Consider the following 24,754-nt stretch of genomic DNA (forward strand, 5'->3'; position numbering starts at 1 on the left):
GACAATCTGTTAAAACCAGTGTCCATGGTTCTTTCAGGTCGCATTCTGGTTCCCACTAACTGAGCCTGGATCCTGGTCCTGGTTCTGTCTGATGAAAAGCTGCTGCTTCCTGTGTTCAGACTGATGATGATGATGATGATCTCTGTCTGGACTCTGATCCAGGACCATCTCAGTGTTGTTGGTGGTTGTTATTTCACTGGGATGGTCACAACGACCAGGACAGAGATAGCTGGGGATCGAACCGGCGGCCTTCCCGTTACAAGATAAGCTTCTCAACCCCCTGAGCCACGGTCTCCCCCGTGATCAATCACAGGATATCAGTTTGTATACAACAATGAATCTCACCTGACATATTCAGACAGTAACTTACTTTGTTCAAACAGCTGAAACAACAAAACGTTTAACACTGAAGTGTTTGAAACATGCATTCAGTGATTACTAAAACAAGTAAAAAAAAGTCTTTAATGTTGAAATATTAAACGTAAACATACATTTGTTATGACCTGGCTCAAAAGCCTAACAACCTATGGCTAAAATTAAATGAATCAAACATGTTAAATAGTTTGGGTAAATATTGCTGGACCGGTTCAGCATTTGCTGTCACAGAGGAACTGTCAGGGTCAGACGGCGCCCCAACCGGTCAACCTGCCTTTGTCTTTATATGCGTGTGTGTGTACGTGTTTTCCTCTCTCACTCCTTACATTCACAAAATCATGACATTTTTAACCTTTTTTTCTCAAACTCTCTTATTAACTCTTATCATAACCTATCTTATCAGTCCAAGAACTAGTTATGAAACAAACAGTGGGGGTGATGTGTATGCAGATGGGGCCAGTGATGCGTGATACTGGTATGGTGAGTATGGTAATGGGGTGCAGTACATTGGTGACTGTGACATACACACAGGTGGCACAATTGCCAGTGGTGGGTATGGAAATACAGTGTATGATGGTATGGTTATGGCAGGTAACTGTGGTGCTGTGCTTTTCCCAACTATATTACCTGCTGCATGTGACTGCACTGAGGGCTTACCCAATGATTCATAAGTCAGAAACTGTCGTGGCTTTCTGTGACGGGTAGACCTTCTAATGTTTGTACATGTCCCGGTGGTTGAACCTGTAAGTTAGACTGCGAATGAGTTTCACACTCCTCACCTCTGGGTTCAGATAGACTGTCACTACCCACTTGAATTTCTTTCATCTCCTCTGTCAGAGAACATGGCAGGTGTGAGCATTCTCTCCCGGTTTCCTCTTCTAATTGTTCAATGCTGACGAATGGTGCATGTTCAGGCACAGTCAGTGTGTCTTCCATAGTCTGCACAGGTGAATATCGATGTATATATATTGTGGCGGACCACCAGGTGGCTCCACTCACACCCAAGTTGAAGGGAAGTGTTGGGGTGTAGATTTTGGCGCTTACTATATGTGAAGTTCTGAGAGTCAGTTAATAAAGTTGGAGTGAGACACTGAGACCTCTCCTGTCGTTATTACGTACCTCCACAATATATATATAAAAAAACCACCCAGCACGCCCCTGCGGGCGGTTTATCCTTCAAGCTCGGGTCCTCTACCAGAGGCCTGGGAGCTTGAGGGTCCTGCGCAGTATCTTAGCTGTTCCCAGGACTGCGCTCTTCTGGACAGAGATCTCCGATGTTATTCCTGGGATCTGCTGGAGCCACTCGCCTAGCTTGGGAGTCACCGCACCTAGTGCTCCGATTACCACGGGGACCACCGTTACCTTCACCCTCCACATCCTCTCGAGCTCTTCTCTGAGCCCTTGGTATTTCTCCAGCTTCTCGTGTTCCTTCTTCCTGATATTGCTGTCATTCGGAACCGCTACATCGATCACTACGGCCGTCTTCTTCTGTTTGTCTACCACCACTATGTCCGGTTGGTTAGCCACCACCATTTTGTCCGTCTGTATCTGGAAGTCCCACAGGATCTTAGCTCGGTCATTCTCCACCACCCTTGGGGGCATCTCCCATTTTGACCTCGGGACTTCCAGGTTATACTCGGCACAGATGTTCCTGTACACTATGCCGGCCACTTGGTTATGGCGTTCCATGTATGCCTTGCCTGCTAGCATCTTGCACCCTGCTGTTATGTGCTGGATTGTCTCTGGGGCATCTTTACACAGCCTGCACCTGGGGTCTTGCCTGGTGTGATAGACCCCAGCCTCTATGGATCTTGTGCTCAGAGCTTGTTCCTGTGCTGCCATGATTAGTGCCTCCGTTATAAAGATATATATATATGTATATATATATATATATATATATATATATATATATATATATATATATATATATATATATATATATATATATATACATATATATATATATGTTAGGTTTTGTATTGTTGATTGTCATTTATGCTTAGAAATATTTAACCATATATGCTTAGAGGTGTACAATCAATTGTGTAGTGATAGGACTGTGGTCTTTAGCAGACTACAGAGGCTTGGGAATGCACACCCACATCCTAGGAGCATAAGAGAGGTCCTATCTTCTCTTTGTTGATATATGGTATAGCAAACACACGTATATCTCTTTAAGCATAAGAGCCCTTTGTTCAGATGGACCCGCTAGACTCCTGGCACACACACACACACACACACACAGGCAAAGTACTCTTTGTGTGTATGTAGACGTCATATGTTAATGAACCTATGCATATTCATGTAACCTCAATAAAAGAGCAGTGTTACGGGAGAACGGAGAGAGCAAGTGGGGTCAAGCGAAGGAACGGCGTTTGTCCGGTCTCTCCCGTGCACGAGTAACATGAAGAACTTTGCCTACTTCGTGTCTTGCTTGCTGTGTAATTATATTGTCTTTAACGTTCCAGCGAATAGGTATAAGCTACAAACCTATCATTAATTGGTCCTTCGATGCAGGATCCCTGGAGTCGACATTCACCGAGGGGAGGAGAGGCACGTTGAAAGACTGACGTCAGCCAGGAAGTTCCTGTGGATTAACTGTCTGTCTTTTCTCCTCGATGAATGACGATCGGCGGGATTCGAGGCTGTTCAATATATATATATATATATATTTTTTTTGTGTGTGTGTGTGTTTGTTGTTACTCTAATAGGTTCTTTGGTCTGGTATGACTGAGATGCAGGATGTTGATCATGGTCCAGATCCCTACTCAGTCCTTTCAACAGGTGCTCTTAGCCAGTACCCCGAGCAATCACTCTCTGAACCGCTGTCAGAGTTATCTCACATGTCTGTTTGTCTTTGTGCAACTGTAGATCTTTCCATCCTTCGTCTGTTGCGTGTTGTCTTTCCAATCACAGGCTTTGCCTGGGGGGGAGTGACTTGAACAGGTAAGTCATTTACCAGTAACAGCAGATTGCGGTGCAATGTTTGGGTTCTTTTTGGGTCTCCAGCCTCAGGATGGACTACGTAAACTGGGCTATCTGCTAGCTGCTCTTTAACTATATAAATAGCCCTCTCCCAATATGATCTTAACTTGCCAGATCCTCCCTGCTCACTGAGGGTTCTGACCAGAACTCTGTCTCCTGCCTGGAGCATGACTCCTTTTGCCATTTTATCATATGTTATTTTGCCTCTTGCACTAGACTTCTTGGAGGAAAAGAAATATCACTTACATTGAAAGTAGAATTACTTAAATTAATTCACATAAATGCAATCACACATTTGTGGGTATAACATGTGCAACTAGGAACTGGGACGAAGGAAGCACTTGGAGGAGAGACGGGCACTCATTACCACGCACGGTCTGAGCACGGGAAGGAGGACGCACCAACTATTATTATTGCACATTCTAGCTATTGCCAACCTTTATTCACTGTAAATAAACTCACTGCCTATATTCAGAGCTCCGCGCCTGAGTCCACTCAATCCTCAACTGTGACAGGAACATAAATCCTAAAGTAAAAAACTGAAAAAAAAGTGATGGTAATTCCAAAAAGATAGATAGAAAAGATTAAAAGCTTGCTTTTGTTTAATAAAGGAACAGAAATTGTGTGAAAAATGTCACCTTAAAGCCTTATTGGGAATAGCATCACAAATGGTTGTTTTCCACACAGTTAGAGAAGTTCCAGCACATCCAAACATTGCATACACATCTAAAAGAAGACAAACACAAATATAATAAGATTTACTCAAAGGCAGACTTTTTATTTTTGGCTGCTTGTTCACACTACAAATAAAATGTGACAGCAAACGTGTTCTAGTGTGAACCCTCAAAGCAGCCCGCATGCGCAAAAGAATAAGAATAACTTTATTCATCCCGAGGGAAATTCTTTTGTCATACACATGCCCAAAGCAGCAAGAGAGACAGAGGAACAGATGAATAAGATATACAATATATACAATAAAGAATAGTAGCATACAGTAATTTAAAGTAGGATAGTGCAAAATATAGTATCAAATAACTCTAACGAAGAAACAATATAACTATATCCTGGACCCTTAGAACTGAAGAAGCTTCACGGATGAGAGGTGAAACGTCTTCAAGCAACTCAAGAAGTCCAGACGCTTTTCTTTCCAAGCTCCTTAGACTATATCCTGAAGAATAAATAACTTAACTATCAGTGCAGGCGATTCTAGAAAGTGACAAAGTATTGTGCAATAGAATATAGGGAGTGGCAGCGTATGATGGGGGGATGAAACAAATATTAATTATGCAAATTCTCATGACCATCGATCAACAACCACTGACCAAAACCCACTGATCAAAGACCACTGATCAATAACCATGAGTCCCATTCACAGAGAGTTGGGGAATGGCTGCAATCACAGCATTGTAAGATGGTGACAGATGTACCCTTAGGCCCCCTCCTCGATTTAGAGATGGTCTTTCCCTTTTCACATAAACGGCCTCCTTGACTCCGCCCTCAAACAAGAGTTCACATTTCCTCAGGGCCTTCTTGATGTGCTGTTCTTCTGCCTCCCTGGCTGCTGTGTCTGTGGGGATGGTGTTCGCTCTGTGTTGTAGCGTCCTGATGACGCCCAGTTTGTGCTCCAGTGGATGATGAGAGTCAAACCTTAGATACTGATCCGTATGTGTAGGTTTACGGTACACGTCAGCTTTTAGATGTCCCCCATTACTGATGGAAATCTCACAGTCTAAGAAGGCTAACCTGCCACTTTTCATATCCTCCCTGGTGAATTTGATGTGTCGGTCCACCGAGTTAATGTGATCCGTGAATTGTGGTACGTCCTGAGATTTAATTTTCACCCAGGTGTCATCCACATGTCTGAACCAATGGCTTGGTAATAGTCTCAGGAAAATCACCTACAGAGTGAGGAACACGATGCGCTCTGTTTAGACCCAGACCAAACAGTATTGTTTGACTGATGGACCTCAATATAAAGACTTATTTCAGACTTTACTTTTCCCAATTTTGCTTTAGGTTATAAAGTTATGTTGTTATTTACATATGGCCTAATAATGATCCTTATTGCTGTTTTAGAGAGGAGCAGTGCTTCAAAGTAGGGCTGGGCGATATGGCCTAAAATCCATATCGCGATATAATTTGAAGCATGTGCGGTAACGATATATATCGCGATATATTCTTTTCTTCTGTATAATGTATTTTCCACACTATAAGGCACACTTATAATCCTTTAACTTTCTCAAAAATCGAGAGTGTGCCTTATGTATGAATTCTGGTTGTGCTTACTGACTTCGAACCGATTTGGGCAGAAATCTGTTAAAAATGTTTTGATGTCAGAGCATTACGGCTGCCGTAGGGAGGAGCTTCGCGGAGTAATCTGGGTCCAAAACTCCTTCTGCTTCAGGTCCCAAAGTCAAACGAACACTGAGAGTTAAAAACGGTCTAAATTCTTTCATCTTTAATAAAATCATCAGCGTTGCTGCTTTACCAGGTATAACAATTAAGTTTAACATCCAGGCATCCATGAAAACAGAAGTTATTAAATTTAACAGAGTTAGAAGTTAGCAGGAAGTTAGCTCGCTAGCTTACACCTAGTGATGGGCAGATGAAGCCCCATGAAGCACTGAAGCTTTTCATCCAATTGGTTCACCCCAACGCGAAGCTTCATGAAGCTTCATTTGCTCTAGCAGGACACCTACTGGACGTAAAAATAATAGCTGGCATGAATTTGAAGAGTGTGGCATTTTGCACACAGCCTGTAAATGTCAACAACAAAAGGAGTGTGTAAAACATGTATATTGTAGTGATGGCAGTATACTGTGTATATTTATACTGGCAGTATGGAACATGATTATTTGGAAATGCTTGAAATGGAAATGATCATTTACTGTGAGGTGAGGTGTGGTTGGGGTGTGGACAGTAGTTGTGCTTTTGTAACGTTGAGGTATGGACAGCTACACACTGAGGCTTTGAGCCTCAGTCCTGCCTGTTCACATTTTATTCTGTAAAAACTACATTTTCACTGCTTTTATGACCTTTTTAGTGGGGAGAATATAGCTAGGATTTAATGATTTAACAAATCTTTTGAATCCTTTGTCCTCCACAATGCTAAATGGCTGGGAGTCCTCAATCACCATGCTAACCAGGTCTTCATCTATTTGAGATTGTTCTCCTGAGGAAAGACAATAAAGACAAAGCACAAATATAAATATCACATACGTAACTTATTACAGTTGTATAATATTGTTATATCATTTAGTAACATTACAGCATGCTATATTATCATTGCATTTGATGGCTCACCTGGTCTTGCTCCACAATCGGTGTTCCCCTTATTCTCATGCAAAGCTCTGTAGTGCCTAAGCATGGATGAGGTGTTGTTGTTATATCCCAGCTCCCTGGCACATAGCAAACACTTCACCTTGTACAAAAGTCAAGACAGCTCAACACAAATTGTATTGCACCATCAGTATTATGAAAATACATCTTCTGTAGAAATTTACATACCTTGTTGGGAGGAATAAGATCAAAATGTTCCCACACAGGGGAGGACATCCTCCTCTTCTTAGCTGGCTCCATTCTCTCCTGACTTTCTCTCCTCACTCTCATAAACCTCCAAACTGTCTCCAAACTCTCACTAACAACTCTCCATCAAACACCCACATTTTGAATGTAGTCTGAGGGTTTATATCGCTGTCATATCTCGCGGCAAAGTTCGAACCACTTCCTGAACCAGTCACGTGGTACAGCCGGGCAGCGAGGCTTCGGACGTCATCATTTTCAGCTCCTCCCATAAATGAAGCAAGCCTCGATACGCGCTTCGCGGAAACGCCCCCTCCATTACTCGACACACGCTCCGAAGCCTCGATACAGAACGTCCCATCACTACTTACACCTAAACATTTCATACCATGTTCTGGCTGAGAGATTTTTGAAACTAAGTAAAACGTACAGCTCTACTATCACTTCCAACATAATAGAATAGAATAGAATTCAACTTTATTGTCATTGCACATGCACAGGTACAGGGCAACGAAATGCAATGAAATGAAATAAATGAAGACAGGAAACTAAACAGCAGTGGCGTTTGCAGGGTTACTGAAGTTGGGCTAGCTGGTATATAATGTTGTGCTACGTGATTGCTAGCAACACAGCTATGTTAGCATAACATTAGCACAGTGAAGCTGGAGGATGAACGCCAACTTTTTTTCCACTCAATAAACGTTAACGTGAGGGATTCTGGTGGTCAGGGACAAATGCAGTCGCATAGCAGGATGCTGTACACGGCCAAACTTCAGTCAGGAGAACAACTGAGATTATTCATCCACAATACGAGGTTAGTTATTAATATACTGCAACATAGAGCAGCTGTGAGAGAATTCAACATTAATGAATCAATGTTACAGAAGTGGAGGAAGCGCACTTTTTGGCTTTCCCCATATTTCAACAGTGCTTCATCTCTTTGCTATGACTGTCGCCCGCCATAATTTGCATATGATAATGGTTTTAGCCGCTGCGATGCTTTCGACCAAAACAGGCGCAGCTTGATGACATCATCAACATGCGCTATCGCGATAGAGCGGTATAGTCAAAATCTCTATCGTTGGCCAAATTTATATCGTTTCTATCGTATATCGTTTATATCGCCCACCCCTACTTCAAAGGATAGTTGCAGATTTCTGTGAGAATCTGCAGATTATACAGTACAAATAAAATGTTCACATTTCTCCAACAGTTTCACTGACATCTACACTGGATGGACAGGAAGCGTTCGTCTTCTCGGCGTCTGTCTTGTGTCAGTGACGTAAAAGACATGCGACATGACTGTTCAAACAACAGTCGCTTTCTGAAACATCAGACATGTATCGGATTCAGAACCACATACAAAAGTGACCCAGGTCGGATTTGAAAATATCGGATTTGTGCTGTTCACACTGTCATTGTCACACACACAGACCGAAATCACAAGAGTTGGTTGTTTATTTTTCCGCAGTCACCAAGTGCAATATCTAAAAGTGCGGGGATGGGTCCAGGGGGTTCCAAGGTGCACGAGGGGCAGTTTTTAGGAAAACACTCCAACACAAAAACTCCTCCTCCCGGCTCTCACCACGCCGACTCACCCATCTCACAACTAAGCAAGGGAAGGAAGTCCTCAGGCAGGCGGGTAGAATCTGACAGAGAGACAAGAGAGTGACATGAGAATAGTTCACGAATCTTACTTGAAGAGGCTAGAGAATCAGCGGAACACTAACAAGAGTTACACAATAATCCAGCGATGAGGTAAGTACCGAGCTAGAGTGAGCGCTGATCACAGGAGATTGTTTGCAGGTGCGGGAGCCAGGGGCGGGAGTCCACAGAGAACTCCGCCCCAGTGGTGCGCTGAGCACGAGAGGGAAGAGAGAAGGGACAATAGAGGCAAAAACACTTGTAGCGAGACTGGGCTAGCCGGGAAGGCACAGGGCCATTTCTTCATTTCATTTCTGTATTTTATGTATATAAGTTTAGATTAGTTATTTACAGTTGGTTTACACAGCGTTGTGTATGTATGTGTATGTATGTGTATTGTGTATATATAGACACGTGTGTGTGTGTGTGTGTGTGTGTGTGTGTGTGTGTGTGTGTGTGTGTGTGTGTGTGTGTGTGTGTGATTTATATTGCTGTGCTTGAGAGCCACCATCTACCGGAACCAAATTCCTTGTATGTGTCTGCACATATACTTGGCCAATAAACACGATTCTGATTCTGATGACAGTCATACTATGATTGGATATGGGTCATTTCAAGGTCTATTTTCAAGCTTTTCCACCACATTACCAGAAATAAAGAATGTCTGTTTTACTTCGCATCACCTCAGTAAAACCATGTGAAAATTAAAACAAATCATCCTCGGTTGACTTAAACACCTTTGTTCCCCCTTTTGTTAAAACAGAGAAAAACAAACCACAGAAAAACACTGCAAAAGGAAAAGGTTGTCTTATATGCATATAGTGTATAAACTCAAAACACACATTTTACTTCAAAAAATTAAGATTTGCAAATGTAAACAAATCAGCTTGTTGGAGATATTCATCTTGTTGACCCCAATTCTTAGATTCCTGAAGTAGGTCGGACAATAATACACTTCACAACAGGTACCAGTTCACACAATTAGTTTATTTGTATACAGCCTCTTGAGAGGAGTATGTGCACAGCGCGGGGGCCCCTGCAGATCCGAGGGCGTCCTTTTGTTACCATGGTTTTATACTTTCACCCTGCCCAACTTGCACATCCTCTTTCAAGTGTTACATTACATAGATGCTGAACTTGATACACACTAACTTCAGCAAAACATCCTTATCTGTCCTTGCATAGCAACCCTTCCCCACTCCTGTTTGTTTCATACAAACATGTCTGTATTATTGTTAAAGTCCTAAATTATGACCTTTGATGTATCCATTTGTTTGTTGTTTTTTTTTACAAAACAGGAACATTTGTTTGATTTTGTAGAGATAGAAATTTAACCTGGATCATCTAACTGTTAAGGTAAAATGCTTTATCCTCAAATCACAAATGAAAATAGTTACAGGGTATCCACTGTACTGATTGCATTTCTAATGTAGCAGCATATAGAGTCATCATCACTGATTTATACTAGAATCAATTTCTTTTTTTCATCCAACTTAACTCTGTTATTTACAAATAGAGTCAGTTTTTATTTTTTATTTCATTTTTATTGTATTTTTTAGGAAACAGCAATGAGACATGTAAGGTGCCACACTCTGGGTGAACATACAAAAATGCACTGTACTGTACACAAACCTGATGAGTTTGTATCTACGTGGACCAATTGGGGGGACCTTTATTACACCTTTATTACACTCTTCCTGTAGTATGCCCAAAGACGCCCTCCTGTGGTGGATTTTTGTGTGATATGTATAACTATGTAACTATATACACTATATCTATGTGCACTGAACATATATATTTTAACTTTCATGTAGAGTCTTAAGCACAAGACATTTTGCTTCACCGAGGTTTATTAAGGTTTTACAGTAACAGGGCAGTTAATGCTGCTGAGAGTTCGCCTGAATAACTCACTCTCCAGCTCCGGTAACTAACCTGCCCTAATAACCACTCAACGTCTTTCATGCAGCACAACCAAAACAGTAACATTGTAACAGAGATCCTGAACACATACGATATAATCACACACACCCACGCGCACATACTTTGAACTACACTGAAGTGTTTTAAGAACCTATGCAGTTATAAGATTATATATAGAGATTGACAGACCACGTGACTTTTGTGCATTGCATGCGGGGTACTCGTGGCAAAACAATCAAAGCAATGCATCAAATGCAAGCATTTGCAGCACCGCAAAACATTCCTTCTCCGGTTCCAATACCTTCTTGTTTTTTCTTTGCCCCCCAAAAAAGGTATGTACAAAACGAAGGAGAACAATGCCGGGCCGTACGAAGACAGACTTGATGAAAACACAAGACGTTAGCGTGCTGCCCAACTTTCACCACGCTCATATTTATAATCATACGGTTCTTGGAGTGAGTGCACACACTCATGAAGTTTAGTAACTTCAGGTCACTGCAACAAGCCCAGGTACAGTTTACCGACGGATGGGTGCAGGACCTTGAAATGCACCGTGTAGAAAGTAAAGACCATCGTACGAACAAAGGTAAGTTTACCAGTCTCACAAATTGTCTTCATAAATACACATTCATTAACCGTTTATTAATAGGACCTTTGAGCTCAACGGTAATTAATTAGTAGTGGAAATAATTTCTGGTAGCATCACAGAAATGTAGCAGTGACAATAATACTGTATGCTGTAATCGTACTGGGCAATTAGTGATACAAAACACCTGTTTTATCCTGTGAATAAAAGCATATGTTTTTGTCAATGTACCATAATAACAGAAGCGAAACGCAATATTGTGTCAGGACAATTCACTATTTATGCACAATAAACAAAGGAGCATAGCGCGACAATTTCTGTTCAGCGCCAGACTTGCTTGTAACCTATATCACCAATTATGTTAAGAAAAATGACGTATTAACTACTACAAAACTCTGACCTTTGTGGAAATGCTTGGAGCAGACTAACATGTGAGCTGTTCTGAGACGTTATATTTGGTCTTTGAATGGCAGCAATCCAGGCCATCCGTCGCCTCTTTGTTACTTCGGAAACATGGCTCGAACAATTTCTCTTCAACGACGTAATCCGATAACAACAATCTCTTTACCCGTCGGCTTCCCGTGGCTGTCATGCGACCGGCTATTGCAGTTAATAATACAACAGCTTCTTGCCATTTTTTGTGTTTCTTTTTATCGCTGTGTGACTGTTTTCAATTGAAAGTACCTCTTGCCACACGTTCCCAGATTCCTTTGCGGTTTTACCCCTGAATGACGTCACATTTTCAATCTCTATTGACCTTACGCACCTGAGTGAATCTGAAAGAGGGGTGGTGCAAAAGATGCTCCGTGAAGAATGTTCTTCCTTTTCCAAATCAGATGATGATATTGGTAGTATCGACAAGTTGAAACTGAAGATGTCATTGAAGGATATGGATCCTGTAGCACGCACTTACCTGTCAGTACCACAGCAGCTATACAAAGAGATGAAAGAGTATCTGCACAACCTTATTGCACAAGGATGGGTCAAGAAATCCAACTCATCTTATGAGTTGTCTGTGTTACACCTTTTCAGGCTGTAACACGTGGGCCAGGGGCGGGGCCCATAATGAGCACCACCCAGGTGGATGAGGGAGAGGGAGAGAGAGAAAGAGAGAAACAAAACATGTTGCCCAACACGGAGTCAGCCAGCTAACACGGGGACCATGACAGTGTATTTTGAATCAATATATAGTCTTTGAATTCCACTGTAAATAAACTCATTCACTGTTACTCAGCGTCTGCACTTGGATCCACACTGCTATCATCTCCCAACGATCTGGCTTGCAGATCATGGAACTGAGGGTCCAACGTGTGGGACGTTGTTGGAGACCAGGATCTCCTGGTTCTGTGACCCTTGGTTTAACCCCATGGTCCCAGCTCCAGGCTGTACTGGAGAACAACTCCATGTATAAGAGCATCACTGCATACAGTAGTTACTGACCTCCACCACAGTGGATGCTGAGCTGTGACTGTGAGCTTCTGTGCGCATGCGCCAACCAGCGTGCAGCCTGTTACAGTCGCTCCTGCTTTTCTCTTAGTTTAGCTTTTTTTTTCTTACGTATTCTTTTTTTTTCTGACTTGTATTTTCCTCCGTTTTCTATCTCTTACTCAATCATGTGGATTGAGAGAGTTTTTGTTCTTCTGGTGGCCGTGGAACTGTTACTTTTATCAAGGAACGGGACCGCGGCACATCTCCTACACGCACGGACTGTTTACTCCAGAGATCAGCTGATCGCCCTGATGCCGGCCGGCTCGCTGGCCAGGCCCGCAGAAGTGCCCGCAGAAGTACCAGCTGAAATTTGGAGGAAAACACATCGGGGATGCAGAGGTCAAGGACAGAAGAGAAGAAAAAAGGTGACGGTGAGACAGCGGAGGCTCGAAGCGAGGAGGAGGTTTAAACCGTGTCTGCCGTCTATCGTGATGGGAAATGTGCGATCGTTGGCAAGTAAAATCGACGAGCTCTCAGCACTGGTACGGAGTCAGAGGGAATACCGAGAGTGTAGCCTGATGTGTTTCACCGAATCATGGCTGCACCAGGACATTCCCGATGAGAATGCTTCCGTGGAAGGCTTCCACACTGTTCGGGCGGACAGGGACAGCATCGCTAGCGGTAAGCGTAAAGGAGGTGGGCTTGCTGTTTTAGTTAACAACCGGTGGTGTAACCCTGCCAACATAACAATCAAAGAAAGGATTTGTTGCCCGGACACTGAACTGTGTGCTGTTGGACTCAGGCCGTATTATTTACCCAGGGAATTCTCTCACGTCATCTTGGTGGCTGTTTATGTTCCCCCCTCTGCTAACCCCACAGCTGCATGTGACACTATCCACTCTGCCATAGCTCGGCTACAGACTCAGCACCCGAGTGCCTTTATTGTGATCTCGGGTGACTTCAACCATGTATCACTGGACAATACACTACCAACATTCAAACAATATGTGGACTGTCCCACCAGGGGAGAGAAAACTTTAGACTTACTGTATGCTAACGTCAAGGATGCATACAGCTCCTCCTCCCTCCCCCCACTTGGTAGGTCAGATCATAACCTGATTCACCTCACCCCCCGCTATGTGCCAATTGTGAGGAGGGAACCTGTGACCACCAGGACTGTTAGGAGGTGGTCAGAGGAGGCAATAGCGGAACTACAGGGCTGTTTCGAGGTGACCGACTGGGAAACACTCTGTGAGCCTCACGCCGAGGACATCAATGGGCTTACTGAGTGTATCACAGACTACATAACTTTCTGCACCGACTCCATTGTTCCAGCTCAGACTGTTCATTGTTACCCAAATAACAAGCCGTGGGTGACTAAGGACATCAAAGCCCTCCTCAACAACAAGAAGAGGGCTTTCAGAGGGGGCAACAAAGAGGAGGTGAGGAAGGTCCAGGTGTTACTAAAGGACAAGATCAGAGAGGCTAAGGACAATTACAGGAGGAAGCTGGAGTGGAAACTCCAGCAGAACAGCATGAGAGAGGTGTGGAGGGGCATGAAGACCATCACTGGATTCAGGCCAACCAACAGCAGGGGAGCTGAGGGAGGTGAGAACAGAGCCGACGAGTTGAATCTGTTTTTCAATAGATTCGACACCACAGTGTCTGCTCCCACCCCCACAACCTCACCTGCAGTCAGCCTGGAATCCAGAGCCACACCACTGTGCCAGCCTCTCTCTTCACATGTTGCCTCCTGTGAGATTCCTGACACCTCTCCCCCACCCATCACCTTCACTCAATACCAGGTTGAGATGCAAATGAGGAGACTTCACTCAGGCAAGTCTGCTGGACCAGACGGAGTGAGTCCCCTCGTCCTCAAGACCTGTGCCCCCCAGCTGTGTGGAGTCTTTCATAAACTGTTTATGCTGAGTCTGAGTCTGCAGAGGGTCCCGGTGATGTGGAAGACATCATGCCTCGTCCCTGTACCAAAGACGCCTCGTCCCAGTGGCCCCCAGGATTACAGGCCCGTGGCACTGACCTCCCACATCATGAAGACCCTGGAAAGGCTCATCCTGGACCAGCTGCGACCCATAGTAAGACCACATCTGGATCCCCTTCAGTTCGCTTATCAGCCTCGTCTCGGAACTGAGGACGCCATCATCTACCTGCTCAATCGTGTCTACACCCATCTGGACCAGCCGGCGAGCACTGTGAGGGTCATGTTTTTTGACTTTTCCAGTGCTTTCAACACCATCAGGCCGACCCTCCTGGGTGATAAGTTAGCAGCGATGCAGGTGGATGCTTCTCTGGTGTCCTGGATTGTTGATTACCTGACAGGAAGACCACAATATGTACGTCTCCCACAGTGTGTGTCTGACAAGGTGATCAGCAACACAGGGGCACCACAGGGGACTGTCCTCTCCCCCTTCCTCTTCACCCTCTACACCACAGACTTCAGCCACTGCACAGAGACCTCCATCTTCAGAAGTTTTCTGATGACTCTGCGGTGGTTGGATGCATCAGCAGGGATGATGAGACAGAGTACCGGGCTGTGGTCGACTCCTTTGTCACGTGGTGTGAGCAGAATCATCTGCAGCTCAACGTGGCAAAGACCAAGGAACTGATCGTGGACTTCAGGAAGACCAGGAAACACTTGACCCCTGTTTCAATCCAGGGGGTCAGTGTTGACATTGTGGAGGACTATAAATACCTTGGAGTACACATTGACAATAAACTGGACTGGGCTAAAAACACCACAGCACTTTACAGGAAGGGCCAGAGTCGTCTCTATTTTTTGAGGCGACTGAGGTCCTTCAACATCTGCCAGAAAATGAGAGACTGAGATTACCGAAAAGCACCACTGAACGACACAGGAAATCATTCCTGCCTGTGGCTCCCTGTACAACGCATCCACTTAACACACTGTTTGCTGCTACAACTACACATGTTTCTTTTCCAACTATTTATTTATAAGTGACTTATGTATGTATGTATGTATATATATGTATATATTGTACTATTCTTAGTTAGCGTATTGTCTGTCTTGTCTTAATGTTGGTTTAAAATGGAGCACTGTAACAAAAAATAATTTCCCCCAGGGATCAATAAAGTATTCTGATTCTGATTCTGATTCTGATTCTGATTCTCCCTCTGACATGACTGGTTTCTGTGGGTGATCTGAGCCTGAGTTTACTGGGCCAATCAGAATGCTCTATCATTCCCATACATTTACCATCATCAAAATCAGGTAAAAATGAATGAAGGTTTAAATAACTTTTAGAAATATAAATAAATAATTGTGCTGAACAAACATTCTGTAGAACATACAAGTTTTAATGCACAGCATAATGTGTGCAGGGCTCATGCACCTACAGGGTCAAATTCAAGCACTTTCAAGGTCAATTTTCCAGCTTTCCCAGCACCATATGAAAACTAAAGAAGACCAGTACCTCACCTCAGTAAGACCATGTGAAAATAAAACAAAACAGTGTGAGTTTAGTGTGTAGTTGCTCACGATAAACACATGAATGACAGCCAGGGAAATACAGTACAACAAAAACATGTCCAGTCTTTGTGCACGTGTGGATCAGTCCCTCTTATTACCATTATTTCCCCCTAAGGTGTTGCCAAACGCACCAAGTTAATGGAAAAGCTGCAGCAACACACAAAGAAATTTAGCTTTTACACTTTGCGACTCATTTTATTTCGCCGATAAGAAAACGTTTAGTTAGACATTTGTTGTAAATGAAATACAGTTTCAAGCAGTTTTAAGCACCACATCTGAAATCCAAGCACTTTTCAAACCTTGAAAAGACAATATTAAAATCCAAGCATTTTCAACGATTTCAAGGACCTGTATGAACCGTGTATGATGTGTGAATTATTTATAACAGTATCAGTGTCTCAAATATTCTCAAATATGAGAAGAGCTTTTTCTTTTAGCCAAGCTGACCCTAAGGCTACACATCTGAAATGTAAGCACCCTACACACATACATATATCAATACGGTCGTTTACTATCAGTCATTGTACAGTTAAAAATTATACTCAAGTCAAGCAACACATCCAATGATGATTTTTTACAGTTAATATTATTAGGAGTGAAACAGCTTTAGGTTGTTCATGGTGAACGGTAAGGATTCAGAGATATGATGCACAGTTAATTGTAATAAAATGTGGATTTTTTTTCATCGCTGTTTGGTTTTTAATATAAACTCCTCACGTTTTGCAGAAAAAAAATAAAAACTGTGAGTGATGGAGGGAAATGGAGATCATTTTTGGATTCAGTACCCTGAAAAGCATCAAATTTACAAAAAAAAAATCCCATGCAGCTGAATTTTGTTTTTGCAGACCTTTGTAATTTAAATAAAATATAAATATGTTAAATAATCCCCAAAAGGTTGATTCTGTTCATCTGGACGTGATGTTTTCAGAGGGAGAAACTTTTCCTCAGTCATGTGACTTCTTCAGTCATCCTGCACTGATACTTAATGACATGATGTTAATTTACACTCTGGTTTAGAGAGGATCGTTACCATGTACAGAGGAGACACGGTCAGTGGTGGTCGTCTTTCAGCCTTTCTTACCTTGGCCATGTCTCTGAGTATTGCACACCTTGTGCTTTTGGGCACTCCAGTGATGTTGCAGCTCTGAAATATGGCCAAACTGGTGGCAAGTGGCATCTTGGCAGCTGCCCGCTTGACTTTTCTCAGTTCATGGGCAGTTATTTTGCGCCTTGGTTTTTCCACACGCTTCTTGCGACCCTGTTGACTATTTTGAATGAAACGCTTGATTGTTCGATGATCACGCTTCAGAAGCTTTGCAATTTTGAGACTGCTGCATCCCTCTGCAAGATATCTCACTATTTTTGACTTTTCTGAGCCTGTCAAGTCCTTCTTTTGACCCATTTTGCCAAAGGAAAGGACGTTGCCTAATAATTATGCACACCTGATATAGAGTGTTGATGTCATTAGACCACACCCCTTCTCATTACAGAGATGCACATCACCTAATATGCTTAATTGGTAGTAGGCTTTCGAGCCTATACAGCTTGGAGTAAGACAACATGCATGAAGAGGATGATGTGGACAAAATACTCATTTGCCTAATAATTCTGCACTCCCTGTAGCTTTTGGGTGGAATCATTGTCACTCTTTGAAACTATTGTGTTTTCAGTGTGTTGATATAGGATACTAACAGCCGCTAATATCTGCTGTCTAGTAATGTTTGTTGTTTGGTCCGCTTGGATTAATGTTTTTATTCTGGTGGCTTAGACTTCAGTAATTATTTTTAGGTCTGTGTTTATAAATGAGTAGATGGCTGCATGGAGGGAAGGATCATAGGTTTGTACAAAGATAGGTTTAAAATCTTTCTTAACTGTCCCCAGCGATGTATTGGATTTGCAATGGATAAAAGCCACCACATAAAGTTTTAAACACGTGTTGAGCTGTGTTTAATTTTTTCAACAGGAACAACTCATCTAAATTCAAGGCTGTCATCTCCAGAAGTACCTTGATCTCTTCAGGATCTCCTGCTCTCTACCATCTGAAACCAAAGAAAGAGGAGTTTGGAACGCTGGCAAAAATGACTGTTGGAGAAAAAATTCCAAAAAAGACAAATAAAACCATCTTGCTTGTGGGTGAAACAGGAGCAGGAAAATCTACTCTGATAAACGCTCTTATCAACTACACCATGGGAGTGAAGTGGGAGGATGGAGTCTGGTTTCAGATCGTAGAGGGGGAGAAAAATGAAAACCAGACAGAAAGTCAGACATCAGATGTGGTCGTGTACGAGATTTTTGGCTTTGAAGATGAAACTCTGCCCTACTCTCTGACCATCATCGATACTCCTGGATTTGGAGACACCAGAGGGATTGAACATGATGCAATCGTCAGTCAACAATTATTGGACTTGTTTCGATTGGACGATGGAGTTCATGAAGTTCATGCAGTGGGTCTGGTGATGAAAGCGACAGATAATCGACTGAGTGAGCGGCTGATCTACATATTTAATTCAGTGATGTCTCTGTTTGGAAAAGATGTGGAGAAAAACATTGTAGCTCTCATCACACACTCAGATGGAAGAAAACCTAAAAATGCTCTCAAAGCTCTTGAAGTAGCAAACATTAAATGTGCCACAAACGAAAAGAATCAGCCTGCTCACTTCCTGTTTGATAACTGCCAGGATGAAGCACGAGCAGAGAATGAGCTAGAGGAACTTGAGCATTCCTATGATGTCACACAAAAAGGAATCAAGCAGTTGATGTGTTTCATAGAGGAACTTGAACCTCAACAGCTGGACACAACTGTGGATGTTTTGAACACACGCATCAAACTGACGGCCTGCTTTCAAAACTTGCAAGACAGAATTGAGAAGATTGATTTGAAGATCAGTGAGATTAATAAGACCGAGGAAGATGTGAAGCTCTATGAAAAAGGCTTGAAGAATGATGAAAACTTCACCGTGGAAACTGATGAAGTTTACAAAGATCAAGAAGCTGTCCCAGGTGGAAAGAGATGGTTTGGTTATTTGAAAGGAGCTGTCACTTGTACTGTCTGTGAGGAGACCTGTCACTATCCACGCACAATTGCCAAGACTCCTGGAATGTGTGAGGTTATTCAAGATGGCAACTGCATTGTTTGTACCAAGAAGTGTCCTGCAGAAAAACATGTGAAAGACACCTGGAGATATGTGAACAAGACAAGGAAAGTGAAAAAGACCATGGAAATCTTGAAGAGAACATATGAAGTAAAACAAGAAGAGAAAAAGACCCTTTTGTCATCTCTTGAAGAGGAGAAAGAAAAGCTCGATGAGGAGAAGAATACTCTGGTGAATGAGTCTTACCAGCTTGTTCTCAAGCTGGAGAAGATCGCCCTGAATGTTGATTCATTGTCCACCAATGTCCATCTGGACATCCTGATTGAGAAGATGATGGAGAAAGGAGACAAAGAAAAGGTTGAGAAACTAATGAAGATAAAAGCCAGCCAGAGTAAAGGAGTCCAGACAGTGCTGCGATATTGTTACAGCAAAGTAACATCAGCTGGAAGAGCAGCATATAACTATGTCTTCAAATCTGGCCCAGACAGCAGTGTAGACTAGAAGTTCTGCACTCTTCATTTAGATGATTAAACATCAATAAAAAATGTATTTCTTTTGTAAGACATTTGATGTTCATTTCATTACCAAATTAGAAAATAGATTTAAGTAAATGGAGAGTAGAAACCTGTCTTCTGTACCTGGACAGGGGCTTAGAGACACTTGATTTCCCAGGAATCATTTTCCTGGAGAACAACCTTCATCACATGAGCATAAACATCTCTAATCAGTTTTTAACATAAGATTGTAGATACTTTATCTACCCCATATTTGGGAAACGCTTCTGTTAAATCAGTATAAAATAAAGAAAGAAATATGAAAACAACAATAATAATAATACAGGCAGCATGATGGTGCAGTGGTTAGTACAACAGAATGGTCCTGGGTTGAAATCCAGGCTAATTCCCTTGAGATGACTCCACAAAATTGTCAAATAGTTCTCCGTACTCCTCCCATGAGTCATACACCCAGTCACTGCAGAATCATCAGAATATGACATTAACCCAGAGTTGTCCTGACGTTGAACAGGAATAGAGAAGTCCTAGACAGAGGACTGCCCAGTCTCACATCCTGTGCCCAGTCTGTCAGGTTGTCAGTAATCTGTGAGTCTGTTTGGAACCTGTTGATGGTAATAATCACCTTTCTATTCTCATGGCTGCCAAACATAAAGCCTGCTCCCTCTTTGCTTTGCTGTATTGCAATTGAAAAAATCCAATAAAAAAGACACTTCTGTACAGCTACTGAATCATGCTGTTCAGATACACCTGTTGTCCCTATCTGACTCTCCTGGAACTGTCAGAAGATCAAGTGTGAAGACGAATCCACACATGAAGAGACTAGCAGTGATGTGGCAACCAGAGACCATGGAAACTCAGTAAAATCCAGGAAAACGGTCATGAATGACAAACAAATCACTACAAATATGGATGGAGCTTAAAGTTAGACTGAAATGCTAGCATTCCTTTATTGATGCTAAAATATTCAAAAAAGTACATAGAATGAAGTCTGTTAAGTAAAGCTGGCATGTTTTATTCCTTAGCTGTTTCCACATTAAATCTTCTCACTTTTCCATGAAACCTGAATAAAAATCTGTTTCACTCAATCAGTTTGCTCAGTGTCTTTATTCAATTATCAGCTGCAGTTTACTGTTTAACATTTTATCTGCTTTATTGGAAGTGTTTCAGGTCACACACACACTCAGCAAACAAACACAAACCTCTACAAGAGCTGAGCTCTACAATTCATGTTCAATGCAGAGATGCATTCAAACCCTTTTTTACTACCATGTTTCACATTCTCCACAAATCAACTTCTCTCCACATATCATAGTTTCTCCCACCAGAGATGCAAGTATAGGAGACAAGGAAGAAACACAAGGACAGAGGAATCAAAGCAGCAGGCATTTAATGAAATGAGACATCATCACCTTGGTTTTTTATTTTAAAGTTGTGCCATTAATGTTTTACAGCAGCTGCATCATAAACAGTTTAACCTGCTGTGTTTACTATCTCGGGAATAATAGTGCTCTTGTTTCATGTTTATTTACACTTTTAATTAAATCCACAGCATGGATCAGTGATACAGATATCAGAGCTTTTTTAATCCCAAACTCAAAACCAGTGAAGGGCAGAAAATGTGATCATCTCAAGGAACTGAAAGAGCTTCTAAAAAGAACAAGATGTTAAAGTAGTGCTTAATCTTAGCAAAAACTCTGTTATTTGTTAGTGTGTTGTGATGGAGCTGCTTAACCCGATAGTGTTAGGATGCCTGGGTCGTCGACCCAGGGTTTTTGAGTTTATGATATTATTTATACTGTCTAGTTTTTGGTTTCTTTGAGTTCTGTCTTATGGCTTAGGTCTCTGTCTTCTTTAGTTGCTCTGTCTCCCCTATCACCTGCATCCCCTTGTCTAGTTCGCGTCTATGTGTATCTTAAGTTGCTATATCCCCGTGTTCAGTCAGTGTTTGTGTCTGCCCTGTTCCCACGTCTCTGTTCCCTCTGTAGTGCCTGCATGTGAGGCTGTGTCTTTGTTCAGTCTGTGTTATGTGTTTCCTGTTTTACTTTGAAGGTCTCTGTCTTTTCTCAGTGTGTTCAGGTAACGCTTCTTTGGTCTCGTCAGTTCTGATTTGCCCCAGCTGTGTTTCCCTCCTGTTACCCATTCCCTGATTGCTCCCTCTGTGTATTTAAGCCCTGTGTTTCTCTGTGTCCGTGTCGCGATCTGCCGTTTACTTTGCTGTGTGTTTTGTCAATCCGCTGGTGTTAGTTTATTTTTTTGAGTTTTTCCACTTATGTTATGTTTGCGTTCAGCATTAAAGCTGTTTTGGTTTAAGTTCTGTCTCCGGAGTCTGCACCTTGGGTCCTATTCCTGTCTGCACACAGCCCCACCTAACAGATAGATTTGTTTACATATTCCACTCTCCATATTCCCAGGACCCTATAGGTCATGATTATGATCTTAAATTGGACCCTGAACTTGACAGGGAGCCAGTGCAGCTGAATCAGCAGGGGCGTGGCATGGGAGTGTTTGTGATGCTGTGTCAGAAGCCTGGCAGCAGCATTCTGAACACCCTGCAGTCGTTCCAGGGAGGCGTTACTTAAGCAAGTAAACAAGGAATCACAATAGTCTAAGCGAGATGAAACAAAAGCATGAAGAATCATTTCCAGTTCAGAGCGTGACACAATGGGACTCAGTGATATTTCTTCAATGGTAAAAACAAGAGCGAACCAAAGATTTAACGTGTGTGTCAGAGCTGGGTCAAAGGTAACACCAAGGTTCCTAATGGAGGGTTTAATATAAGAAGCACGAGCGCCTCGATTTTTAACCTCGAGGGTTGTATAATATATAATGTTCTTCTCCCCCTTTTGCACAAGTGGAGGAGCAGTCAGGTTACATTTCACTGCGTGTTGTACTTGTACACGAATAAAGAATCATGACTTGTCTGAACACCTGACTTCACCTGTTGACATACCTGATGTCTAATTATCTGGTAATGTTTTTTTCATTTGGCCAAACTTAATTTTCCAATTTCACTGATCATTATCAATAATTTCATTTTAATTTGTGTTTAGTTTTTATTTCTGTTTTAACTTTTTCACATCTAGTTTTAGTTGTGAGTTCAGTTCTAGTGTTTTGTAACACTTCTTCCTGTTGGGGCGGAGAGTTTGTGACGCAGTATTTTCAAGACCGACATGTTGAATCTGCGTCTAACACACTTTTTTAACAATGTGGTGTATGCTGTACAGTGCAGCGAGGAATGCCCAGACCTCTACATCGGAGAGACCAAACAGCCACTTCACAAGCGCATGGCACAACACAGAAGAGCCACCTCCACAGGACAAGACTCAGCAGTCCATCTGCATCTTAAGGATAAAGGACACTCTTTCGAGGATGCCAATGTTCACATTTTGGACAGAGAGGACAGATGGTTTGAAAGAGGAGTGAAAGAAGCATCTATGTCCACTGTGAGCGACCATCTTTGAACAGAGGCGGGGATTACGACACCAACTCTCTGCCATCTATAATCCAGTTTTGAGATCCTTCCCAGACGCCTTAACGCCCACTCACATCCTGGCCCATCTGATCTCAGGAAATCACATGATAGGGTGGGGCCAGGTTTCACAATGAACTCACCTGAAACTCTGGCTGATTGTGACCCACACCCGTTTTCACACCTCGGCTCATCTGATTAGATAGAGGATCATCAGGGGGTCCTTTTGTCCCTCTATGGGGGGAAACTCCCACTGGGTTTATATCTGGGACTCTCCACCATTTGACCTTAGAACTGAAGAAGCTTCTCGGATGAGAGGTGAAACGTCTTCAAGCAACTTAAAGAAGTCCAGACGCTTTTCTTGCCAAGCTTCGTAGAATGAGGTCCAGGAGCGCCATTTCTGATGATGGAAACCTGAACAATTTTTAATATGAGGTCTGCAAGTTTAAATGTTAAAAGTTTAAGATCTGAGAGTCACTGATGTTTGTGTTGAAGGTCTGGGGAGAAGATCTCCTGTAAGGTGGAGCACGCCAGCCTGGAGAAACCTCTGATCACTGACTGGGGTAAATACCTGTCTGTATCTACACACCTGTACACACCTGTACATACCTACCTGTCTGACTCTCACCTGTGTGACTCAGATCCCTCCTCAGAATCGTCCATGCCTGAGTCAGAGAGGAACAAGCTCGCTATCGGAGCCTCAGGACTGATCCTGGGTCTGATCTTATCTCTGGCTGGATTCATCTACTACAGGAGGAAGGCCCGAGGTCAGAGCAGGACTCTCACTCACAGACCAGTTCATACCTGAAACCAGTTTAGAACCAGACAACTGTTAGTTACATTAATGTTTCAAACACAGGTTTTTACTGTTGTTTTTGAGGACTCTCAGACCTGGTTCAGGCCCTGAAACATGAAACTTTACTGAATCATTGCCATTGATCTGTTAAAACCAGTGTCCATGGTTTGTTTTCAGAGTGTGTTGGTGACTGTGTCCTCATCTCTTCTTCTTTCAGGTCTTATCCTGGTTCCCACTAACTGAGCCTGGGTCCTGGTTCTGTCTGATGTTATAAAATCTGCTGTTTCCTGTGTTCAGCAGACTGATGATGATGATGATCTCTGTCTGGACTCTAAACCGATCCAGGACCATCTCAGTGTTGTTAGTGGTTGTTGTGGTTTTACTGGGAAGCTTTTGGACCATGTTTAACATGGACTCTTGTGTTTGATGCTTTATGTGCACGTCTGCTGTTTAATCCATGTAATGTAATCCCTGTAATCCATGTGTCTGAATGATTTGGGTGTTTCTGCTGTTCTGATTACCATAGATGACAGATTTTTACTGGAGGTCATTGTTGCAAAATAAATGACTCAAACTTTGAGCTGTGTGTTTGTTTACCTGCATCCTGTTATTTTCAACCTGATGATTGAATTACTGTCACAGAAACCAGTCTGTAGACCAGTTTTAACCAGTTTAAGTAAATAAATAAGTTATCCATCCATTCGCTTCTGCTTCTGCTTTTCAGGGTCGCAGTGAGGCGCTGGAGCCTATCCCAGCTGTCATAGGGCGAGAGGCAGGGACACAGGGACAGACAACCATTCGCACTCACATTCACACCTAGTGACAATTTGGATTATCCAATTAACCTATCCCCACAAGCTGCATGTCTTTGGACGGTGGGAGGAAGCCGGAGTACCTGAAGGGAACCCACAAACACG

At 42.6% G+C, this 24,754-nt stretch overlaps 2 protein-coding genes across 3 annotated transcripts in view; both read left to right on the plus strand.

The window, feature by feature from the left end:
* LOC147333425 (H-2 class II histocompatibility antigen, E-S beta chain-like) overlaps positions 1 to 24,417 on the plus strand; it is a 32,297-nt gene extending 7,880 nt beyond the window's left edge. Inside the window, exons 4-6 of one of the 2 annotated variants that reach the window (XM_086267461.1) lie at positions 23,537 to 23,604; positions 23,683 to 23,808; positions 24,055 to 24,417. In XM_086267461.1, the coding sequence (XP_086123587.1) occupies positions 23,537 to 23,604; positions 23,683 to 23,808; positions 24,055 to 24,080 (220 nt within the window). In that variant the 3' untranslated portion in view covers positions 24,081 to 24,417. Of the gene's footprint in view, positions 1 to 37; positions 1,455 to 23,536; positions 23,605 to 23,682; positions 23,809 to 24,054 lie in introns of those variants that run through there. The other variant, XM_086267455.1, reaches the window with a different exon arrangement.
* Positions 17,816 to 19,812, plus strand: LOC147333426 (uncharacterized). Its single transcript, XM_086267357.1, has one exon. It carries the CDS (start codon positions 18,044 to 18,046, stop codon positions 19,556 to 19,558), a length of 1,515 nt encoding a protein of 504 aa, XP_086123483.1. The 5' UTR covers positions 17,816 to 18,043; the 3' UTR covers positions 19,559 to 19,812.
* Positions 24,418 to 24,754: the final 337 nt, after the last annotated feature.

Source organism: Aulonocara sp. 'chitande type north' Nkhata Bay, linkage group LG3 (assembly GCF_057382095.1).
Source record: "Aulonocara sp. 'chitande type north' Nkhata Bay isolate Kocher_YH1m ecotype deep benthic linkage group LG3, A_spYH_male_GT1.1, whole genome shotgun sequence".
Classification (NCBI taxonomy): domain Eukaryota; kingdom Metazoa; phylum Chordata; class Actinopteri; order Cichliformes; family Cichlidae; genus Aulonocara; species Aulonocara sp. 'chitande type north' Nkhata Bay.

Coding starts and splice junctions, on each gene's coding strand:
- LOC147333426 (XM_086267357.1), top strand. CDS start 18,044: ATGACTGTTGGAGAAAAAATTCCAAAAAAGACAAATAAAACCATCTTG.